This window comes from Chaetodon trifascialis, chromosome 4 (genome assembly GCF_039877785.1).
Source record: "Chaetodon trifascialis isolate fChaTrf1 chromosome 4, fChaTrf1.hap1, whole genome shotgun sequence".
Classification (NCBI taxonomy): domain Eukaryota; kingdom Metazoa; phylum Chordata; class Actinopteri; order Chaetodontiformes; family Chaetodontidae; genus Chaetodon; species Chaetodon trifascialis.
The window spans coordinates 26,130,712-26,155,464 of NC_092059.1; the positions used below are offsets into that span (position 1 = coordinate 26,130,712).

Here is a 24,753-nt window from a genome sequence, read left to right on the forward strand (position 1 = left end):
TAAAGAGTATGGTCTAGACCTGCCCTAGATGGAAAATGTCCTCAGACGACTTTTTTTGGTGATTTGGAGCTCTATAAATAAAACTGCATTGAATTGGAGCAGATCATACAGAGTGAAAATGCAATAAGAACATCGTCATAAGACCGCATCACGAGAAGGCAATGCTTTTGCTCTGAATATAAACACATGTAATGTTGGAATTGACATTTGTAATGGACAGTAGTCCATGCTTTTAAAAGGGCTCCTGTGTTCAGACCAGTGATTCAGTGGAATTGCAGCACAAGTGTGTCCACTGATACTGGAAGATGTAACAACTGACCTGCTGTTATCTGTCCACACCTGGTATCTCTGTTCCTGCTGTGTGTGTGTGTGTGTGTGTGTATGTGTATGTGTGTGTGTGTGTGTGTGTGTGTGTGTGCGTGTGTGTGTGTGTGTGTGTGTGTGTGTGTGTGTGTGTGTGTGTGTGTGTATGTATGTATGTATGTATGTGTGTGTGTGTGTGTGTGAGTGAGAGAGACTGATCTGGTGCTTTTTCTGCTTTAGCACAAACTTCCCAGTAGAGCGTGCCACATAGGGAGTTTACAGGAGTAAGGTTGGCAGATTTACCACTAAGAGTGGTAGATTTCCCACCCAAGATTTGGAAATATTGTTTAACAGTGCGTAAGGCTGGGCTGATAAAACGATAGCGATATGTCTCGCGATAGACACGTCATCAATATCAATATGAAATGCGTTCGATTAAGCATTCGATAATTTTTTTTTTTTTTCTTCATCGGAAGAAACCAGAAGTTGCGAAGCGAGGTTGGTTGCATGAACAAAGGCACTCGCTCTCAGGTAACTGAGCAACGTAGGGAGTAATCGCTAATCAGTGAGAGAGACAAGCTAACACGGCAATCATGTAACATTATCAAGTTCGGTTGCGCCATGTCGTCTCGTGTTTGTTGCTCCACGAGGAGTGAGATGAGAAATAGAAAGTGAGCTCTGCAGTGAGCGAAGAAATCGTCGATAAAACAGGGAAAGTCAGCTCGCCAATATGGCAGTTTTTTGGATTTTATGTTGGACCGTCGTCAGACCAATGTGGTCTGTAACTTATGCAAGACTTTCGTCCCCACCAAGACCGGTAACACCACAAACTTATTTAACCACTCTTTGGAGCGCAGCCGTATTCGCCAACGTCCACCAAAAGCAGCACCACCGCACAAGCAGCAGACCACCATGCAGAGGTATCTGCTTCAGTGCCTGATGACAAATCATCTAAAAGGCACGAAGACGTAACGGAGGCAGTGGCATATCATATAGCTAAAGACACGCTTAACTGAGCACTGTGGAGAAGCCAGGTTATAAAAATCTCATACACGTACTTTTTTTTTTTTTAAACACACTTGCAATAAAAATAGAATTGAATAGTTCATGTATGTTTAGAGTAAGAAGAGTGACTAAAGTTATTCATATGTCTAGGCTGGTTTTATAGTTCAGTCAGTGTTACTGTACTGTCTATCATGTTTGTTTGTATGTTACAGATGTCAAGTCCACCTCAGTTTCTGCTATGTTTACAAAACACTGCACATATTTGAAAACATTTTATTCACCAGAAGGTGAATCAGCTTGTGAACCTACTGCACTAAACCTGCAGAAAAAAAGTTCTCAGGTTTTTCTCTGTTTACATTTTTACACTTTGTTTTACATTTATTATTTGAGTGTTTTCCATGGTTGTGTTGACATTTCCTTTCTGCCTTGATAGCTGAGAGGATTATAATCAGAGGAAGGTTAAGTTTAAAATAAAAATGTTTAAATTGAATGTATTTTTCTCCTGGTCCTTATTTTAAATAGGTCATAAAAAATATCAATAATTATCGAAATCGACCAATATAAAACACTTATATCGCATTAGAGTTTCCAGCCATATCGCCCAACCCTAACAGTGCGTCTTTGATTTCACACTAGGGTTGGGTGGTAATCCAGTAATAAGGTATCCCGCGGTATCTAAAAATAGCAACGGTATCAGTTTCATTACCGTCATTAAAAAAAATGCTGCGCATATAGATCTATAGGGGTCTAACATAATTATAGCATCGTCATAACAAAAAGTCCACTCAGTGTATCTGTTTGAATTTTTGCTTGAGGAAAAGGTGACTGAGCAAAAGGACATGCTAAGAATGAACCCGAGTAGTCGTGCAGATGTTTTAACACAGGTATGTCCAGGTGCTCAAATGGGCGCATCTGGGCAGAGTACCGTTATCTCGTCCAAGCATATGGAGAAACTCCTCTGTTGCTGGCTCAGCCTTTTTCTGCTCGCTATTGTTCTTAGCTCTCATAAAAGGACGAAATGCAAATAAAACAGTAAAATAACACTTCGGGCTGCTCAGCAGAGTCCTCTGTGAGCGCTCTGCTCCTTCATGACATGGAGTGGTGAAACTAACTGCGTGGTTACGCCGGTCAGTAGCTCAGCGACCCGCCCAAATTCACCATAGAAACACCAATGACGGTTATTGCATGAAGAGCGCTCCCTCCATTCTAGAAACCCCCTCCTCTTTATGTAAACAAGCAGGACCTTCGTGATTGATCTCAAACTAGAACAGAGTCATAGGAGGAGACATTAGCAGCGTTTTTTGGGGCTGGAATATAACTTTAAACCACAAAAAAGCAAAGGTAAGACATACTTTATGATTTAGCGAAATTTTTTTTCTGCTACTCTTTGGCTGCTAGCTCGCCAAGTTTCGTCGCACAGTGAGGTGGCAGACAACTTCGTGATCATCAGATTCTCTGTTATGAATTATGTTTTATTTGGGTGGCAATGCTTGGTAGAGGCTTTTAACTGAGTTTCTCCCCGTCATTCTAGTATGCTACAAGATAGGACTGGTGCTTCTTAGCGTGAGCATTGACCATCTGAACTGCGCGCATGTCACACTGCCCTGCAAAGTGATTTTTTTTTTTTTAAATGTGGGGAAAGTTTGACGGTATCAAAATTTGGATACCGCCCAACTCTATTTTACACAGAAGTAAATAAAAGTGGTATGCCCCCAAATACTGTACTAAACACTGCTAATGATAGGCTCTGTGGCTTTGTAAGTAACGGGAGGTTACTAATGTAGGTAATAAGCTAGTTAGCCGGGCATGCTAACATTTACAGCACACTGTTTAATCCATCCCATGTGATTTTGGTTTTGGAAAGGCAATAAAAAAACACCACTTTGAAGATTCAGTTTCTGTCCTCCTCTCTCTCTCTCTCTCTCTCTCTCTCTCTCTCTCTCTCTCTCTCTCTCTCTCTCTCTCTCTCTCTCTCTCTCTTTTTTCATGGATGATTCTTATTGGATAGAACTAGTAGCGACATTTGTACCGGGAGCAGACGTGTCGCATTTTCTTTAAATCTGGGCCATATGAAATTTGCACAGCTGATGTCAATGATTTACCAATCAACTAATGAGTACCAGACCCCGAACATGCCATCTTCCATAGTTCAGCGTTATTGCAGTGATCTGAAAAATGTTCCACAGCCCATCTCACAATGTAACAAGCTCTCTGTGACTTTGAGGTAGCATTTTTTTGGGGCAGGCTTTCTCCCTTCTGATGAGGTGTCGCCTGTGTACTTCACGAGAGAGACAGCCGAGGTGTATTTAACTCCAACTAAATGTGGGATCCTTGCAGTCCTCTCACGTTTTGCATTATCATCAGCGATATCTGGGGCTCAGCGCAGCTCCAGAAGTTGATGTGTTTGTCTGGAATGGGTTAAATCTGAAGTTTCTATGCTCTGGTGGAGCTTGCGCATATGGCTTTGGATTGGCCAGTAATAAAAAAAAAAAAAAGACTGATCTCATTATGGATTTGTGGTGTCAACATGTACTTACTGATATAACCCATGTTTATGATGTGGCATTGCTATTGAGTGAAAGGCCTGAGGTCCATAAGCTCCCCTTATATACAAGAGAGCAGTGATTGTGTGTCTTAGGGAAGGTGTGATGTTACAGTTGTGGCTTGCTTCTTACTGTGGTTGTTATGTCTGACATGGATTACAGTGTCTGTTATGGAAGAGCTGAGAGATTTAAAGGGCAGCCCAATAACTTGGTTTTAATGCACAGTGAGAGAGCACAAAGGAATCAAAAAGTAGAAGCAGCTATCCTCTTATGCGCCTAGTCTATTTTTGCCAAGTCAAGCTGCACAGAGCAGATCGAGCCAGCTAGGAAGTCAGACACAGAAAGGCCATGTAGAATCCATCTGTTTTCAAAATAAAACACCCTGTGCATGACTTCTGATTGTATATCGACAGTACCTTCAATTAAACCATTTCACGACGTAGCCTACTTACCCATGGTAGACAACAACAAAACCAGGCAGGCAAAAAATAATACAGAAAGAAAAGAACATAATATGGCCTATGTTAAGGCAGCAATTTTCCTCTTCCTTAGTCACTTAAAATGCTCAACATTGCAGCTCTGCACCAACAAGCTGGTTGGGCTTCCACAGTTCGACTAGCTAATTTTAGCAGTCTAAGCTAGGGCCACAGTAATAGATGTATTGAGAAAAACTGGGTAATGTGTTCCAAGATGGTGCCTGCTGGGTGCATACACCAAATATGTTTTTCAGGTTTCCAATGTGTCTTCATTTTGGGGCCCACAGAGCATATGATACACCATCTCTGGTCTACACAGACTGCTGGGATTGTTGAGACCGTGCATGTTAGAGACTTCCTCTATCCAAATTGGCTGACTTCCTGTTGGCTCTTTGCCAACCCTGGTGTGCCAACACTCTTTTGACCACAACCAGCAAACATAGCTGTCAGCCATGAAAGGACACAACAGCACATACACCATGTTACAGCTAAATATGCTCCTGCTGTCAGTGTATTTCGTCGTACCACCACCACACCTGTTGGACCGTCTTGCTCAACAGTGTATCAGTCCAGATTTTTGACATGGCAGTTTGGTGCAAATGTTTTGCAGTATAAAGATAGGGTCGGATCATCAATAGCTTCCATGACCTACCTGTTGGTATTTGCTCGTCGTGTTTGCCTTTTTTCTGTCAGGCTCTGTGCCCTTCTGGCAAAAAGAAAGAGTTAGGACCTTGAAACGTGTAGAAAGAGACTTTGGTTTTTGTTGTTGTTGAATCCTGGTAAAATAAACACTATTGTCCGTATATAAAAAAATAAGCTGTAGAACTAACATTTTCGTTTACTTTTCCTAACAGAAATCAATGAAATGCTGAGATAAAGATTAGGGATCGACCAATTATCGGCCTGGCCGATAATATCTGCATTTTTTCGATCATTGGCATCGGCCGTTTTTTCCACCGATAGCCGATAAAATTAATTAATGTATTTTAAAACGCGCTCCTTTGGCTCCGATGCAGCCGTCTCTCCGCTTGAAGTCACCATTCTTGCAAGTGTAACAAAGTCCCGCCCACAGCCCTCACTGATTGGCTACATGGCACAAGTGAGTCAGTGACAGCCAATCAACACTGAAGCCTCTACATGCAGTGCCACAGACATGGAGAAGCAGACAACTGCTCCGGTGATCCAGCGGAGGCAAGGCAACAGAGTCAGTCGAAGTTGCAATAAAAACCCTCTATGATGAAGTTTTAAAAATACTACAACCTTATGATCAATTTCAGTGATAACATGCAAGCCCAGAGTTGACATTTCACTGACCTACTTGTCTAATCACATCAAGCATACGACAAAAAAAAAAGAAAAAAAAAACGTAACCAAGTGAACATGACCTGAAGCTCCTTACTCAATAAAAAAAAAGACATAACGACATACCAGCAGGTAGACTATAGCAAGTATAAGGGAGGAAAACCTGCTGAATTCCGCTGTTTGGCTCTGGAGATGAAACTGTTCACAACTTTAACAAGGCTTATACCATGGTCTGGGTGAATACTCGATTCTGAATGGCTGCAGGGTGTCCATTAAAAAGTGTTGTAGGACACCTATAAAAAAGTTCCGGTCAAATAGCCTGATTGTTCTAAATTATTCCACTGGCTCAAACGCTCGTTGGTAACCGTGGCAACAGATACGTTAACATACGTTATTTCACAGGTTATTTTTCACAACGGCAAGACAGTAGACTGGTGGATAATATTTATAAAAACGATTTAGGATAGACTTACTTGCTTGATACACATTTAATGAACAGAGTGAATGGTGGATAGTATTTATTTAGGAAACTGTGGACTTTTATTCTTTGAAACAAAATCTTGCATCATCCTCTGGACACACACAAGCAGTAAGAGGTGTACTTGCCCTCTGAAATGATACTTTGTATCACATAATATAATGTTAAGCAATCAATTAAGCAACCGGTTCACGCCTCCGTGTCGTCCATTCATTTCTGATTATGGATGTCGTCGGGCATTATCCCTTACGTATCTCATGATGACCCACCGCTACGTTATACCTGCCGCAACCGCTTTATAGCTGTGGCCAGACGCACAATAATAATATACTTACTTTGGGGGAGTAATAAATCTTCTAACGTGTCTCAGCCTGTTTTAAACAACACCGGAGGTGATTCTAGCCCATAAGTTTAACAGTACTGCACCCTAACATGTCCTTGTTTGTTTACAGTCGCCTCTCCCTCAGCGCTCGTGCTCTCACTACACTATGATGCAGCAACGTAACTACAGGTGTTAAATGATCGTCTTTTTGCCCGTCACCCGTAAAGTCCAGAGATATGAGTGAGGCAAAAGCACACGTCAAGGAGATGATTCTCATTGTATTTTATTTTCAATCAATAAATTTACCGTCGCGTCTACAACTCACGTGTGTGATGAAATGCTTTTCCAAGCTTGAAGATATGAAAACTGTGGTGCTGGCATGTCTCCTGCTACTGAATTGGGAGTACTAACTCAGACCCAAATTTCAGAACAGTTCAGTTTATTTTGTTGATGTTTAAAAAATTCAGGGAGCTATTTTATTTATTTATTTATTTATTTATTCATTCATTCATTCATTCATTCATTCATTCATTCATTCATTCATTCATTCATTTGAGTGAGTTTTAAGAAATGTTGCTGGAAGGCCCCTGCACTTTTTGTTTTAAAAATAATTAAATTTACAAGCATTTCAATGAAGATTTTGTGTTTGTGTTATTTTACAAAAGGTCAAGGTCTTTTTTTCAGTGAACACAAAACAAACAAACAGTATACTGTATTCATTCTAATCCCAGGTGTGTTACTCTAAATTTTGACACCAAAATTTTAATTTTTGCTGCAAACGAACATCGGTTCTAAATATCGGCTATCGGTTTCACTTGATTATTAATAATCGGTATCAGTATCAGCCCTGAAAAATCCATATCGGTCGATCTCTAATAAAGACCTCCTGTATATTTAAAAAAAAAAAAGGTTTTCTTTAGTGCTGTCAAAAATGTCGTGTTATTAACGCGTTAACGCAAATCAATTTTAACAGCATCATTTTTTTGTCGTGAGATTAACACTGTTTGTGACCTAGTGAACTTGTAGTTTTGAATAAGCTGTGGCCACTGCTAGTAACGTTAGAACAACTACAGGACAAACAAAACAATAGGCAAGCCCCACGCACGTGTCTGGTCTTGCCTGCTCGCTAGCTGTAAAAGAGTAGGCCACTGGTTTGTGTGGATCTCAAGCACGAAACGCCGAAATGGATGCGAACAAGACTCTGAATGGAAAGTTTAGTTTCAAAAAGTTGCCAGATAGGTCGACTGACAAGACCAAAGTTATCTGTATTATTGGTGTGAACTGAGTTATCACCGTAGCACATCCAGTCTTAAATACCACTTGATGGCCAAACACACAGCTAATGCGAATTCTCTGCCCCCTCCTTGTCAAAACCAGGCGACAATGGATGGCTTTCGACAGAGGCATATGGATGCTATTATGTTCAAAGGAAACTTAGAAAGGAAAGTTTAAGCCATGGTTTAATTGAACTATAGGCTGAGTCCTAGTTTACAATGATGTGCACTTTTTGTAACCAAGTATTTATTTTTATTTTTATCTGTTTATTGACAGTATTAAATTGTGTGAGATTTGATTCATTCAAATGTGAATGACTGCTCAAAGTGAGAGTGTTAATGTGAAATATAACACTACACGTTGTTGTTTTAAATTAAAAAACATTTGCACAAAGCAAGCCACTTTTCCATGTCGATAAGAGTATTAAAATGATAATTCAAGTGACATTTAGAATAGATAAAAATGTGCAATTAATTTGCGATTAACTATGACATTCATGAGATTAATCGGGATTAAATATTTTAATGGATTGACGGCACTAGTTTTCGTACATCGCTGAGTAGGGTTCAGGTCCCCCAGGTCGGGAACCAGTGCTGTAATGCCAGCTCAGTCTGCAGCCTTAGTAATCACCACGCAGATGGAGTCACAATATCACCAAAATTGAACATTATGGGCTTCACAAAGGTAGTGTTGACTGCAGTGTATTGCTTTACTTTACAGGTGGTGTGTGTGGCCACCCACTGTTGGCAGCAAACATGGTGTGTTGTTGTCTCCCACTGTCCTCTGCCTGAAGAGCTGAACCATTGTTCAGACTTCTGAATGAGTGTCAGTCACATGGTTCGACCATTTGATCCACATGTGCTGCTGGCTGACGCCTGTAGCCTTTTTACCTTCAGTGCATTCAGTTAAATGATTTTCTAATGAAGGTACAGGTGGTGAAAATGTCTCTGACAAACTGGTGCTACTTAGTGACAAGTGTTTTGCTCTAAAGGAGTTTTGTTGTGAGCAAACAGTTAGATTTACATTCAGTGTGTTTCACCAAAAACCATTGTGTGCATGTGTGTGTGCATGTAGGCCGAACAAACATGGATTTCCCTCATTGTAAAACATTTGCAAAGCATATTTTATAAGCAGCTTTGGCTAGAATATTGTATGTTAACATGTCAGTTAATAGAATAGTAGGAGAGTAATGATGTTAAATGCCAGAAAATAGTGAAAAGTGTCAATCACAATTTTCCTAAGTCTAAGATTATGTTACTAAATAGCTTGATTTATTCAACCAACAGTCCTTAACCCAAATTTATCCAGTTTACTATTGCATATAGGACAAAGATTAGCAACAAATCCTCAAATTGAGAAGCTTTAATCAGAGCATGTTTGGCATTTGTACTAAGACTTAACAGAGCTGATTTATTTTCTGTTGACCGACTAATCGTCCTCGTCATTTCACCTGTTGTGCACATACTTGACCGTCCTTGCAAATATGTTTGTAGAGCACGAAATACAATCAAAACAGGAACCCAATCATCAAAACATGCTCCAAATCACCACTAGACATACTCTAAAGGGGAACTTTGATAGAAAAGATTTTGGCAAGTGCTTTATGAAGGCAGTTCTACCATATTTGAAAGAAATTACAGACTGTGCAATGTTTTATGTTGCTATTCAAGTTCCTCAAATTCACGTTCATGTTAAAAATAAAGGCTAAGTTCCTACGACATATTGTATAAACATGCAATTTTCACATTTATATAAAGTTCAATTTCCTACTAAAAATAAACTGTCCAGCTCCTTTTGGAGTTCTGTGAGAAATGAGGGATCTCTTTACGTTTCTTGTACGGCCTCTGTGACACTGTGAGTATATGATTGTCATTTTTCCATAACATGATGTGACCTTTGACCTTGGATACCACAGATTTCCAAAACGTTTACCAGAATCCTTTGCTTTCTGTCAGGTAATGCCATTGAAAAGCCTCCTGACTGAGTCTCCCACCCCTTGTTGTTGCAGGTCCATGGTACAAGGCTGTGACTGAACGTACCGGTGGTGCATACAGACTTACTACTGTGGTGAGTGATCAACAGCCGGCTGGGGCTGTAAAATGTTTCTACCTGCACATTCATGTTATCGACCATGCAGAGCTTTGAACATGAGAATATGGAATATCTGTAACACTCAATACACAAGCCAACTTATTTTGCTTATCCTTTCACAACCGTGTCTTTTTGATGACTCTGTTTATCTCTGATTTGTAAAGCTTATGCACATGGTAATTTTCCCCCAAAATGTCTCTTACATCTGTTGTCCTTGCAATTCTTACTTGCTTGTATTCTGAGTTATTTGCGAGCGGCTTCTTTGTTGGAGTTGCCGGGCAGTTGCTGGTTCGCTGACAATGGGGCAGATCGATTCAGTTCTTGTCCATGTTTACGTCCATCTCAGTGCGCTTTAGCACCGTGCTGCGTAGCTGCCACAAACAGGGTTTGTTCATACAGTCCTCTCTAATGCAGTTCATTGCTAATATTTTTTACCAAGATTACAACAGAAAATGAGCACATTGTTTATGGGCTTTTCAACTAGGGCTGGGCGATATGGCTGAAAACTGTATCACAATATAAGTGTTTTATATTGGTCGATATTGATAATTATTGATATTTTTTATGACTGATTTAAAATAAGGACCAGGAGAAAAATACATTCAATTTAAATATTTTTATTTTAAATTTAACCTTCCTCTGATTATAATCCCCTCAGCTATCAAGGCAGAAAGGAAAGGAAATGTCAACACAACCATGGAAAACACTCAAATAATAAATGTAAATAAAAGTGTAAAAATGTAAACAGAGAGAAACCTGAGAAGTTTTTTTCTGCAGGTTTAGTGCAGGAAGCTCACAAGCTGATTCACCTTCTGGTGAATAAAATGTTTTCAGATATGTGCAGTGTTTTGTAAACATAGCAGAAACTGAGGTGGACTTGGCATCTGTAACATACAAACAAACAAACATGATAGACAGTACAGTAAGATTGACTGAACTATAAAACAGACATATTTAACTTTAGTCACTCTTCTTACTCTAAACATACATGAACTATTCAATTATAATTTTATTGCAAGTGTGTTAACAAAAAACAAACAAAAAAACTCGTGTAAGAGATGTTTGTAACCTGGCTTCTCCACAGTGCTCAGTTAAGCGTGTCTTTAGCTGTATGATATGCCGCTGCCTCCGTTACGTCTTTGTGCCTTTTAGATGATTTGTCATCAGGCACTGAAGCAGATACCTCTGCATGGTGGTCAGCTGCTTGTGTGGTGGTGCTGTGGTTGGCTGACATTGGCGAATACGGCTGCGCTCCAAAGAGTGAGTGCGGCTAAGGTGGTTAAACAAGATTGTGGTATATTCGATCTTGGTGGGGACGACAGTCTCGCATAAGTTACAGACCACATTGGTCTGACTACGGTCCGACTTATAAAATGCAAAAAAACTCCATACTGGCGAGCTGACTTTCCCTGTTTTATCGACGATTTCTTCGCTCGCTGCAGCGCTCACTTTCTATTTCTCATCTCACTCCTCGCGAAGCATCAAACACGAGACAACGAGATGACGCAACCGAACTTGATAATGTTTCATGATTGGGCCAGCCCTATTTTCAAACCTATATTTTGTTTGATTTGGTCGAAATTAGTGGATGAGTTGCTAACTTGTTTACCCGTTGGTTCGGTTTCTTTTCTTTATTTTGTTCTCAAAGACATTTTTTTTATTATGTCCTTGTTGGACAGGATAGTATAGAAGCCTGTAGGAAACAAGGGGAGGGGTATGATATACAGCACAGCTCTTCGACCTGAACCCAAGGCGTCTCACTTATGCGGTATGCGCCTTAACCACCCTGCTATAAGGTGACCTGGTTTGGTTTCTTTTAACGCAGAAAGAAATTTAAGCAACATGCATCGCACAAGGACGTTCCAGCTGGTTCAACCAGCCGAAACAACTTAGGTTTGAAAATTCCCAAACCTGTTTGGCAGTCTCCATAAAACTCAAGTTGTTAGTGCACTGCTTCTCCACATACAGACCACATTTCCCATAAATGCTGTTGCTTCCTGTATCCCTTCCTGTCACCAGTGTCTTATTTTACTGAGGAGAACATACATTTTGGTTTTGTAACCATCTGTGATTGCCAGAAAAGTGTAGTTTGAATTCCACTAGAACAGCACGCTCTTCCTGTTTTGAACTGTTAAAGAATCCAGCAGATTCCCAGTGAACCCTACCCAGCAGTGCACAATGCACAGTCCAGGATAGTGACCATAGAAGCTATCAGTCTTCATTTTGATGGTCATGTTTGTTTACGCTCAGATACCCAAGGACTTTCTGCCTGACTTACTGACATTGCTCATTTGGTTCTCTGCTTGAACCAAGACACTTTGCTGTGACAGCTATGTGACTGCTGCCACCCATTTTGGCAACTGGCAGTGTTGATGTCAGGTCAGCCTTATTATAGGATGGCTTTGTTTTCCTCACTCCTCAGCTCACCTTGTTTGTGAATCCAGTGTGTTTTTTATTTACCTAAATAGCCTATAGCACTTGCGCACAGTTCTCATTTCCATACCAGTTAGCACCAGAAACCAGGGACCTCGTCATTTTACACACGGCACAGGAAATCATTTTCCATTGTGATGTTAGTGTTGAACAGACAGATAGACTTGTTTGGGGAAAGGAATAGTGATGTCAGCCATATTGGTCTCTGTGTTATTGTGTGATTTTATTCTCAGGTGTTGGTTTTGAGCTGTGGATTGCATGCTGCTCAACTTGCTGCACTGTTTTTGAGCAATTACTGACTTTGAATCAGAGCTGTTTATGCCAGGAGTTAAGGACAAACAGCACACCCAATTTGTTTGTGCCCCGTCTACGGAAACCTTTCACCCCCAGCTTTGTCTTTAATTCCACACTGACTCCTACTATTGTTTCACACATGTTCCTGCTACTGGAGAAAGTTGGCTGGTTGTCAGATTTCTCCTGAATTGCCCAAAGTCTTCAGAAAACATGGCCTCGGATTTTAGGATGTGTTTTGTATTTGTACTGATGCAGTAGTGTGCAAAACCATGTTGCTCCCACAAGGCTGGGGAGAGAAGAAGGGAGCCTTTGTCTGAAAATGATTCAGCGCACAGCATTGATTCAGTGCTGCAGTTCGCCTAGAAATTAGCTTGGATGCTACGCCTCTTCCAAAGTGTGCCCCCATTCTCAAAATATACCACAAATATTTCAGACACTTCACCTCTAGCATGTCCTAAAGGAAGCCAAAAATTCCACACCTCTTGCAAAGGGCACGTCCCTGGTTAACCTTGATGCTCCAAACCTTTTTAGTCTGAGAGAGCGGAAGAGTCAGAGTGCTATAAAAGACAGAAAGTCAGATAATTAAATACAGATAAGGCTGGGTGATAGAGCATAAGATTAGGCTCGCCACCGCACTATTTTCATTTGCCCACGTCTGGCAGAGATACAGAATTATAGATGGTTTACACAAGTTATGAGACAGGATTTGATCGCACAAATATGTTTCTTGAATAAACTTGAACCTGTTGTCAATTAGCTACCCACTTTTGGGAGCTTTTTCTCCTCTTCAGGAATGGAATGATATACAATGCTGAGCAGGGCCAGAGAGGAGTAAAGGGTACAGCACAGAGAAAATAGAAAAAAGCTGGGATACAGCAGTACACTAGTATACCAACTCACACTATGAGAGATCACCAAAATACTTAATGGCCCTTTAAACAAACACATTTCAAAGAAGTCCATATTCATTCTGTAGTAGATGCACTTTTGTTTTTTATTTTGAATCTTTGATTTGACATGAACAAGAGACCTCAGGAGCCATTTAAATCCAATTTCCAATCAGCTGGAAAACAGTCGTGAAATTCACGACTTTGATGGGCAGGACTCAGATGTTGTTGCTGTTTTTTGGAGATATTTAAAGCTTTGCAACGAATTGGTTATGATAAGAAAGCTTGTAAAATATGACCCAAGTCAGATGGCGTTTACGAGGGCGCTGACACTTTAAATGCTCTATTTGTGCACACCTCCAACCCAACCCCCACACTCACACACCTGTTATTCTTCACAGCCACCTTGTTTTGTAAATGAAGTAGTATTGTGGTGCACTAGCAGGTTGTTGTCTTAAACAGGTAATGGAGTTTACCACATTTTATTCTGACCCCAGCACATTCACACCTCCATGGCCCCCCATGGTCTCCTAATACCCCCACCTGTCAATACATTGGCTCATCCTGTTTGCTTGTCGCACTACATCCAGTTCCTCAGTCTGTTACTGGAAATAGATGTGGTTCTTAGCTAAGGGTATGTGGCTTAAGAGCTTACTTCAATAAAACCACTCTAAACAACTGAAAACATGGCTTTAATCCAGATTGTCATTAAAAAAATATGAAACCTGTATTCTCTGTCCAGATTAAATTCATTTGCCTCTGCTGGGTTTGGTACGATGTTGCACATATTGATCAATCAGAAATGACCTCCTCACCTCCTCGCTCCGGCAGGCTGGTGCCCCAAGTGAGGACTGTTCTTTTAACAGCTTTGCCAAGGTAAATGGACTCGGGTGGATGTGGAAAGTTGAAACTGTGAATTGACCTAACTTTAGTTAACACAGAGCTCCCAACCTTGGGAAGATATTTGAAGTTAGTAATGTTAGACTGATGTTATGTAATTTGCAAGCTATAATGAAAAGTGTAATAAAGCAAAAGTAGTTTTCTTCATAGCCAATCTATATTTTGAATAACTTACTGAAAGAGTGGATGTGTGCACACAAAGCTAAGGTGGTGCAAAAGCATGTGAACTAAGCGGCATACTGTTAGGGTAGTCAAAATACAGTATTTTCCCAAGGTTGGCAGGTCTGCATGTTTTTCTTTGTAAGGCACGTCCAGTTGTACTTGCTGTTCTGTACTCCATGTGATATCCAGTCCTACTATGAGGATTTCAAAGCAGTGACCATGACTTGTACGTGATTTGTAAAACACATTTGACCTTCTTAAAACATTCTCTAAATGACTGGGATTCTTATTAAGGTGAGATTGTTGTAATCCAAGCCAGCATGGCAACTTTCAGAGAGATAACCATCACTGATTCAGTCGCCCTCACTGGCCTGCTGCATTCAGATGACGGGGAGCCTGGAGCAGGTTTAACTACCCGTCAAGCGAGGCTAGCTGGCAAGGCCTACATGCTACCATCTGTCACCGACAGACAGCTAGCCTCGCTGACCTCACATAGGCCATGTGAGGCAGAGCTAGGCTTGCCAATGCAATCTGTCACTCCAAGAGACCAGTAACCCTGGAGAGGGGGAGGGGAGAGCCGCATGCAGCTTGGACTTCATTTCTGTTGTCGTTGCACAACTGCACAGTGGAGTTTAGAAAGCCATAATAGGGGTTTACAGTATGAGTTTCCTCCTTGTAATGTCAAGTGCAAACTAAGAATCAAAATGGTTAAAATGCTGCTATACTGTAATCTTCTCCCACAGCAGCAATAGTACACAATGAGCAGTGATGCCTAAAGCTACGTTACGGATATTCTCAAGAAAGATGTAAGATGAAGGATGCAGAAAACAATTAATGCGGTCGCAAATCAACAATCATTTAATTTATTAGAAACTAGGTTTGCACTTATGGCCAAATTGTAATGACCATGTTTACTAGTGTGAGATGGGTTTGTTTTTGAGAGAATTGGCACACACACACACACACACACACACACACACACACACACACACATATATACATATATATATACACATATGTGTGTGTGTGTGTGTGTGTATATATGTATATATGTGTGTGTGTGTGTGTGTGTGTGTATATAGATAGATAGATAGATAGATAGATAGATAGATAGATAGATAGATAGATAGATAGATAGATAGATAGATAGATAGAAATAAAAGAGCAACCAGCGTTACACTCCTGGCAATGTGTTTGTAGACTGCTCATTTTTCCCGTTTTGAATTTTACTGGAATTGCTGACTTAACTGCTCCATCCTCATTGTGGACTGCTCCTGCTGCAAGCTAACCCAACAATAAGGAGTGGGTTGGAATAACAGAGACCCTATTGTCACCAGAGTGAAGACTCTAAAGTTGCTCATGCCCATTCTATGTATCTATGTGTCTATGTACACTAAACATCAACTGTTGCAACAACCACTATTGCTACAATATCATACTGAAACCATGTTAACTGTGTTCACAGTAGCACAGAACAAACTAGTTTGGCTAGCGGTTAGCTAGCCAAGCTAGTTTGTGCTCTCTGGTGGGTAAACTGTTATGGTGACACTGTCTCTGTATTACCCATTAGCCAAGTTAATATTGGCTGGTCATATTGGAAAGTCGACCAGGGTGTAATGTGCAATCCTGTAAAGCTACAGGCTCATCCAGGCGCTATCATAGAGTCAAGTCTCCTAACTTCCATTGATGAGCAATGTTAAATGTGGTTTTGAAAAGTGGACCCTCACTTTTAAGCAGGTACAGGCAGGCAAAACAAGCAGCCCTCATTCACCTCCCTTCAAAGAAAAATAGTGTACATGCATCTAGGGCTGGACGATATGGCTGAAAACTCTATCACGATATAAGTGTTGGTGGACTTGACATCTGTAACATACCAAACAAACATGATACACAGTACAGTAAGATTGATTGAACTATAAAACCAGTCTAGACATATGAACAACTTTAGTCACTCTTCTTACTCTAAACATACATGAACTATTCAATTCTATTTTTATTGCAAGTGTGTTTAAGATGTGTTTAAGAAAAAAAAAAAGTACTTGTAAGAGATGTTTGTAACCTGGCTTCCCCTCAGTGCTCAGTGAAGCATGTCTTTAGCTGTATGATATGCCGCTGCCTCCGTTACGTCTTCGTGCCTTTTAGATGATTTGTCATCAGGCACTGAAGCGGATACCTCTGCATGATGGTCAGCTGCTTGTGTGGTGGTGCTGCGGTTGGCAGACATTGGCGAATACGGCTGCGCTCCAAAGAGTGAGCGCGGCTAAGGTGGTTAAATAAGTTTGTGGTGTTACCGGTCTTGGTGGGGACGAAAGTCTTGCATAAGTTACAGAGCACATTGGTCTGACTACGGTCCGACTTATAATATCCAAAATACTAGCGAGCTGACTTTCCCTGTTCTATCGACGATTTCTTCGCTCGCTGCAGGACTCACTTTCTATTTCTCATCTCACTCCTCGCGGAGCAACAAACACGTGACAACGACATGGCGCAACCGAACTTGATAATGTTACATGATTGCCGTGTTAGCGTGTCTCTCTCACTGATCAGCGATTACTCCCTACGTTGCTTGGTTACCTGAGAGTGAGTGCCTAATTGTTCATGCAACCAACCTCGCTTCAACTTCAGGTTTCTTCTGATGAAGAAAAAAAAATTATCGAATGTTTTATTGAACGCATTTTTATTAATATTGATGGCATGTCTATCGCGAGACATATCGCTATTGTTTTATCGGCCCAGCCCTACATGCATCATGTTATCGCTTCTGTTTTCTTGCTAACAAGGAAAAAAATGCCAAGAAGAATATTTGATTGATACATCTTGTTACAGGAAGTACCGCGTTACTGCACATTTGATAAGGGTTTGTTATGTATTTACTGCACGTCTTTGAGTGGGCTAAAGCTGCTGATTGGATGTTCCATTAGCCCGTGTTTGGCTTAATGAATGATGTTTGCCAGCTGATAACCCAAGCTAAATCTGATTTACTTAGTGACATTGATTCCATATTGCGAGCGACAGAACCTCCCTCACTCTCATCAACATGAATTCACTCTTGTCGGTGAGGAAACAGGTTATATGCTGCATGTGTCTAATCGTCATGTCCTGATTTTCTTGCGGTGTTGATTGATTGCCTCTCTCTCTCCCTCCCTCCCTGTCTCGTTGAGCTATGACTTGATTTAAGACTGATGGTGCGGGCCAGTTTGCCACTGGCAGCAGCCAAGAGAGGGAGAAAGAGAAATGCATAGACAGAGATTCCCTTCTCCTCTCCCATCCCCCCTCTGTTCTCTCACACTGTCAACACAGATGATCCTGGCTGCAGATGGTGGCTCCACAGCGCCACTGCAGTGAGATGGTGGTGGAGGGAACAGCTTTCTGTTTACAAACCTGTGGTCCTCCCCGGGCAATGCTGCTGTCAGATGGGATTTGAGCAGAGGGTCTTAGTGATCTGTGACTCAACAGGCTGCAGGTTTTCATTTCAACCAAACACAACAGCAGGTGATTGTACTTTACTCTTTACTCTACCTCCTATCTTGTTTGAAGTGTATTGATCAAATTAGCTGCTCTTGTGTTTGGTTCAAAGGAATTCCTGCAGGCTCTTTGGCACTGTCATAGACCGTGAAATAAAATGTGTTGTTGCAGGAATTTGTCTTGACTAATGTCTAGTTTAATATCTAGAGCATGAGTCGTATATGTCTTAGCCTCTAAGATGACTTTTTCTTAAAACAAGATCAACCCACTGTGTTCAAACTAACATTTCTGACTTTGGCACCCCTGTTGTAGGATGCTGCAGCAGTATCTCAAGAAGTCTTGAATTTTCATCAGAATTGTCTCGTTTTTCCACAAACTGAAATGTTTGTCACCACTCTGCAAATTGCCCATCGTCACAAAGACATTTGAAATAGTGGATTCAAGGCTGAATGGAAGCTTTTAGTTGCAGGACCACTCCTAATTAGACTGAACACATATTTTAATCAATCCAGCTGTCTACACAGGCTGGATTGATAGCTCACATTTTACTCACACTGTGCACATGTAAATACGACCTGCAGTGTATTTTTATGCTCCCGGCCACTCTGCTAACATGCTGCTTTTGCTCTGTAGACACAGTGTAAAGCAGTGGTCCTGAAAGTCACATTGTAGTGTGGATATGGTTGCCTTAAGTTGCAGTACATAATTGTATGCTGCATTGGATAATTCATGGCTGAAATAAACTACAGACACATTGTACTACTACTGTATATTGATCCTCTCTACCTTGAGCTGGTTAAAAGGCATCCCTGATAGATATGCAGATTGATGGACAGAGAGCTTGGTAGCAAGTGTGCAGCAGCTGTAATAATAAGGAAATACAAAAGTAAATGCTAGAAGAATCTTTGGCTGGGTTTTCACAGATACACTGATGCAAGATGAACACTGTCAAGTTTAGATGAAGTGTTAGTGGTGCTGAAGTGACTTCTGCCTTAACGGTATTGGTATCCCTTTCAGTGGAGAGTTTCTGTCCCTTGATGTAAATGTTGCATCAGAGCTATTTTCCACTCTTGTGAGAACAAACGTCTGCAGGAAACATTGTATTTCTGGAGTCACGTGTCATGAATGTGGTCAAATGAGTGGATGTTGACTATTGCCTTTATCCAGGAGTGGCACTAAGGCAGTGTGACCAGTGTGGTCATTTTTAAGGCCATGGTGTGTGTTAACTTTGTATTCGACTGCATCACATAGAGATGATTGCTGATATTTTGCCCACCTCTTTTAGATAGATGATTAAAAATGTAAGACACAATAATGCCGTCTAATACAACACACCAGAATACAGCCTCAGAAATGACCAGAGCTGAATCAGTGACTAGTAATCCCCTGACACAATTCCAAGTTTCATTGCATTGCACAAGAGTTTGCAGATGTGTGTGTGTGTGTGTGTGTGTGTGTGCGTGCGTGCGTGCGTGCGTGCGTGTGGTCACTCAGTGTATTTATTTCTATAGAAGTGTAACAAGAGATGTCCAGATGTGATCTGGAAAATTATTATTAGAGCAAATCAAGTCTTTCTTTAATTAACTGGCTCTGAACAAAAAAACAAAACACTGTTTTCAACTGTGGCTGTCATACGTTTCTGTCATAAGCACACACAGTCACCACAAAGTGCGGAGGTGTGGTATGTTTTAAAGTTAGGAGGCAGATGAAATGTTTGCAGAGCGGAGCTGCTGTAAATGGGAAGTGAAAGCAGCCCGACAGCTGCTTATGATTTAATAATGGGCCTAATTTAGAGTACAGTGGCAATGCCAGAGTTTCATGGGTTGCAACGACTCGTGAACATCACAGAATGTTGCCAGTTAGCACAGTTAGCTCTGAGCTACTTCTGTAGCAGTGTTTGGGAGCTCAGAGCTGAAATCTTCACTGGAGGGGGGTTGTGTTGTTTTGTCTACTTGCTGTATATCTGACCCTCAGAACAGTCTGCCCGCTGACACTTGTCTCTATGGAAAACACACCTCTTTCTCACAAGATATAGAGGGTCCAGGCACAGATAAGCATTGCTGAGCAAACATGCTAGAGACCAGTGTCACCTCCTCCTCTGCCGTCTTGGCCACGGAGCTGTTGCCAGTCTCCTGGGTCATGGATAGATTCACAAACAGCTCAGCCATGGCAGCTTTATTCTCTTGTGAAGGTGATGCAATTGGCTCTGAGTCTACGGCCTCCATCTCTCGTGTACAGTCTGCTGCTGCTGCTGTTGTGGCCTGACTACACTGGACTAGTAAAAGTTGCCAGTGGTCACAGGAGTGGAGACACTGGCCTCCTCTTGCCTCACACAGTGCCATGTGTATTATGTTATTGCATCCCATTTTGTGCTGCAGTGACCCGTTTCCACTCAGGTTATCATTAATGATACATCTAATCTTCTCTTCTAATCACCTGTGGAAGATGATAGCATCATTATGTGTAAGCTGCAGTTTGTTGAACGTGTTGTCAAACCCGCAATGTTAAGGCCACATCTCATGCTCAATGTTCTGCTGTGCCAGATGACGAAAATCTAACATCCTGGGAAATGAAATGTAACCCAGTGCTCACAGTACCCAGGAGAGTGTTTCATCCACTTAAATACCATTAAATGCACAGAAAGTCTCCTTCTCCTGGGAGAGGGGGCTGCAGACAGTGAGCTGCAGGCATTACATGGCTGATTATTCTCAGGGGAAATGGGCTTTGAGCTGGCCCTTATTTGGAATTGGCTCTCTGGATCTCAGTGAGCTTTAAAGTTGTGGTTCCCAACCTTCTCAGTTCATGAAACCACAGACTAAAGTAATGTGGAATAGTGATCCCCTGATGTGTGCCTGGATGCACACTGTCATACCACAGCAGGCGTTACAGTCCAACGCTCTCATTTAGTGTTACATACACACAAAACAGGGCTTGCTTGGTGGGGCCATGTTGCTTCAGGCACCAACGGGACGAGGAAATACAATCCGAGAAATCCAGTTTGAGCGATAAATCCTTGAGTTTGACAGCTGAACATACACCAGAACAGTGCACAGGGGTTAATAATATTATGAGACAGTCTGGGAAGTGGTCACGGCTGTTCTCATTTCATCTTCAGTTGTGACGATCATGAGGCAGTCGGAGAAATAAAGCGTTCACATTACAAAGTACTCCACCAGGAATGTGTGTCTTGTTTGTATTTGATTGGCTAGTACAGTTCCTTGCCGGATGACATTCCAGCAAAAGTTGAAGCAGGTTCAAACGTTTTGTCAGAGCCCTCTGCATGCATGAAGGACTGTCGAGCTATCTGATGACCTGGCCTCTCTGCCTTTCCCCTGTGTATAATGACTGTGGCAAGCGGCCTGAAATATGCCCTCTTAAAATGTAATAACCTGCAAAATACTGCATGCTGAAATTGGATATTCAAACAAGAGAACAGAAATTAAAAAAGATGAGATAGATGTATTATATTTCTCTGTACTTGTATAACCTACACAATAAAACTTAAACTAGACGAGACATGGGCATCTATGAGGTCAACAGTTTTTCCATTTCCACAGCAGTTTTTGTGAGCATGTATCACGTGCATTGAGCAGTTGTGCTAACGTTGAGTATTTCCCTTCATTAATGATTCTCTCTCTCTCTCTCTCTCTCTCTCTCTCTCTCTCTCTCTCTCTCTCTCTCTCTCTCTCTCTCTCTCTGTTTTCTAGGCTAGGTGTGTGTGTGCTGACCTCATGGTGTAACTGGAGTAAAGATGAGCATTAGCAGTGATGAGGTCAACTTCCTGGTCTACCGATACCTCCAAGAGTCAGGTATCCTCTCAGCTCCTTACATCCATCATCTCTGCATTCATTACATTTTATTATAATCTCTTATAGTGGATTGCTTTCATACCAATAATATTATATTTTTACATCTAACGTCATCCTGTTGATTAATAATCCAAAATTGAAAGCATTATTATTATTTTTAAGCATTTGACTCATTACCCCTGCAATGAAAGCTTGACCTGTAAGAGTCACCAAAGAAATGGTGAATATTTGAAGTCTTCAGTCTTTTTAGCCAGTGCCATTGATTCAGAGTGTATAGAAAAGTAAAAGGCACCAGTACGTTTCCCCTGCTGCTGCTTGTACTATTGGTCCATCCAGCAGGCACCTGAAAGCAGCATGCTAGTTTGTTAGGTAAACTCTGTCGCTGTGTATACACAACACAATGTGTGTGGGTGAGCTTGTTGTATGAAAGGCACAATGCACTGAAGAGAAGCTGCCAGGGGAGAGTGACACACACACACACAGAGTATAGAACAGGCAGATAAACAGTCTGTCTGCAGTGTGTGTACATTTCTTCTCACTTAGTCCGAATGAACGCGTGGTGGGACAGAGCGAGGGAGGGTTATCCACCGCTTCATCAATCATACAGTGCGTAGACTGCATTTAAATAGCACCTTTAGCCTGAGAACAGTGCTAAAGGCTGTATGAGGAGTGCTGACCTGCCCATTAGGAGTAAGCTTGTCAGTGGAATGAATGGTGGTGCTTTTCAGACAGAAGAACTTCAGAGTTAAAGTGAGTCTGCAAATATGCCTCACTGTGCATTAACGTATTCAGGCTTCGTGCCCTTTGTGTGTGGAACTGTAGGTGTGACAATGACCTTTATCCACCTGTGTTTAGCTCCGTGAACCAAAACCCCCATATCACTGCAGAGGAGCTGCCAGAAGGCTCAGCTCAGCCTGCACTGTTCTCTATGTGTGTGTCAGTGGAAGCTGTACTGTTTGTAACTTACCTTCCCGCCTCACATATTTATTACATAATATATCTGATAAGGCGCTGATGGCTTGTGTGCATGAAGAAATCCTGTCACGGCTGCACTGTTGTTCATTCAAACACCAAAGTGGCACATGAATAAAAGCTACCTGCTCTCAGCAGACTGGGAGATTTGTGTTTGCATGAAATGATTTATTTGCTGTTGATTGCAGGCCTGGGTCACGGCCCGGCCATGTTATCTCACACGGATGCTTCTGTCCTCTGCTGCTGCAGTCATGCTGAATCTTCTCTTCTGACTGACATAAACTTTTACATGTAGACCCTGAACTCACCAGGTGCAGTGAGCTGAAAGTGAGCGCTAAAGTGTTTCAAGAAACAACAAACAAACGTTCACATGAGGTCATGTATGTGTTAATAATTAAAATCATCATGGAAGCTCGGGCTTCGTGATGATCCAAACACACACAGTGGAGATGAGCGTCATTATATGGATTTTCTAACGCTGTTTGGCTGTTGAATACCTTTGAATTGTAACATCACATGAAGTGCACCAGAAGTTATTTCAACAGCGGGAAGTCAGACGCTGAGCGTTCAGTTCAGTTAGCGTGCGGTGTAACTAGAGGTCACAATACAAACAATCTCTGTTCTAACCTCAAAAACAAACACGTTGATGAGGATGAGAAACGCTCAACAGTGCAAACAGAAGAGTAACAGTAGTGTGGGAAGACAAAGCTGACTTCATTAATAAATCAGCTTGCATTACAAATCTGAGGGAAGTATTATTCCCTGTGACACTGAGAGTATATCTTCTCCTCTCCTGCCCTCTTTCTGCAGGATTCTCCCACTCAGCTTTCACCTTTGGTATAGAGAGTCACATCAGCCAGTCCAACATCAATGGTGCTCTGGTTCCCCCTGCTGCCCTCATCAGCATCATCCAGAAGGGCCTGCAGTACGTCGAGGCTGAAGTCAGCATCAATGAGGTGGGACACACACAAGATCGTAGAAACTCTCCTCTCCTCTCCTCTCCTCTCCTCTCCTCTCCTCTCCTCTCCTCTCCTCTCCTCTCCTCTCCTCTCCTCTCTAACCTGTTATTTCTGACACGCTGTAGGATGGCACGCTATTTGATGGGCGGCCCATAGAGTCTCTGTCGCTGATTGATGCGGTCATGCCTGACGTTGTTCAGACAAGGCAGCAGGCCTACCGGGACAAAATGGCCCAGCAGCAGGCCGCCACTTCAGCACCGACATCAGCCACCGGGGGCAGCATCGCCGGCAACGCCAAGAATGGAGAGAATACTGCCAACGGGGAGGAGAACGGAGCCCATGCCTTAGCTAGTGAGTAATATGTTCACAAATAGAGGAGGACGTGCAGTGATGGTTCGCTGCCCGCCATGACGAAGCTGCTTCTCACTGTTTGAGCCACATTTTTGTGAAGGATGAAAGTTCATTTTTGACCCTGGAATTGCAGTTTGGGAAAACAAAATGCTAAAAAGTGGAATCCTTGAGTGAACCTTGAGTTAATTGCTTTTACTGAAATATTCCCTTACATGCACATATTAAGAACTCTATGCCGCAGTGGTAAAAAATAGCAGAGATCAGACAAAAAGGCTGATGGCATATTTTCTGGACCTTCCTGGTTTGCTAACTCAACGTCTTGTCGTCTCGCTGTGTGTCACCCATCAAACTCTGTGCTTAGACAACCACGCAGACCTGATGGAGGTGGACGGAGATGTGGAGATCCCTCAGAACAAGGCCATGGTTTTGAGGGGCCACGAGTCAGAGGTCTTCATCTGTGCCTGGAACCCAGTCAGCGACCTGCTGGCATCGGGGTTAGTCACCTTTCCTACTGCTCTCTCTGCACAAATCACTGCTTTATACTTTCTCCATGCTCAGAGTACAGCCCACAATCCAAGAGACATCTTATTTTGATAACCATCATATGGGGTTACCATTTTCTGCAGTTCACTTGTCTACATTAATGAATTCAGGCTCACTGTAGTTAAAAACTAATGTCCAAACTAATGAGTTTCATTTTATTTTATATGTGCTGTTGCAGATATT

The 24,753-nt window shown here is 41.8% G+C and overlaps 1 protein-coding gene across 2 annotated transcripts in view; it reads left to right on the top strand.

The window, feature by feature from the left end:
• tbl1xr1a (TBL1X/Y related 1a) overlaps positions 1-24,753 on the top strand; it is a 39,927-nt gene that overhangs the window by 8,542 nt on the left and 6,632 nt on the right. Inside the window, exons 2-7 of one of the 2 annotated variants that reach the window (XM_070961433.1) lie at positions 9,713-9,771; positions 17,772-17,963; positions 21,644-21,745; positions 23,528-23,673; positions 23,802-24,027; positions 24,389-24,521. In XM_070961433.1, the coding sequence (XP_070817534.1) occupies positions 21,688-21,745; positions 23,528-23,673; positions 23,802-24,027; positions 24,389-24,521 (563 nt within the window). In that variant the 5' untranslated portion in view covers positions 9,713-9,771; positions 17,772-17,963; positions 21,644-21,687. The remainder of the gene's footprint in view (positions 1-9,712; positions 9,772-17,771; positions 17,964-21,643; positions 21,746-23,527; positions 23,674-23,801; positions 24,028-24,388; positions 24,522-24,753) is intronic. The other variant, XM_070961432.1, reaches the window with a different exon arrangement.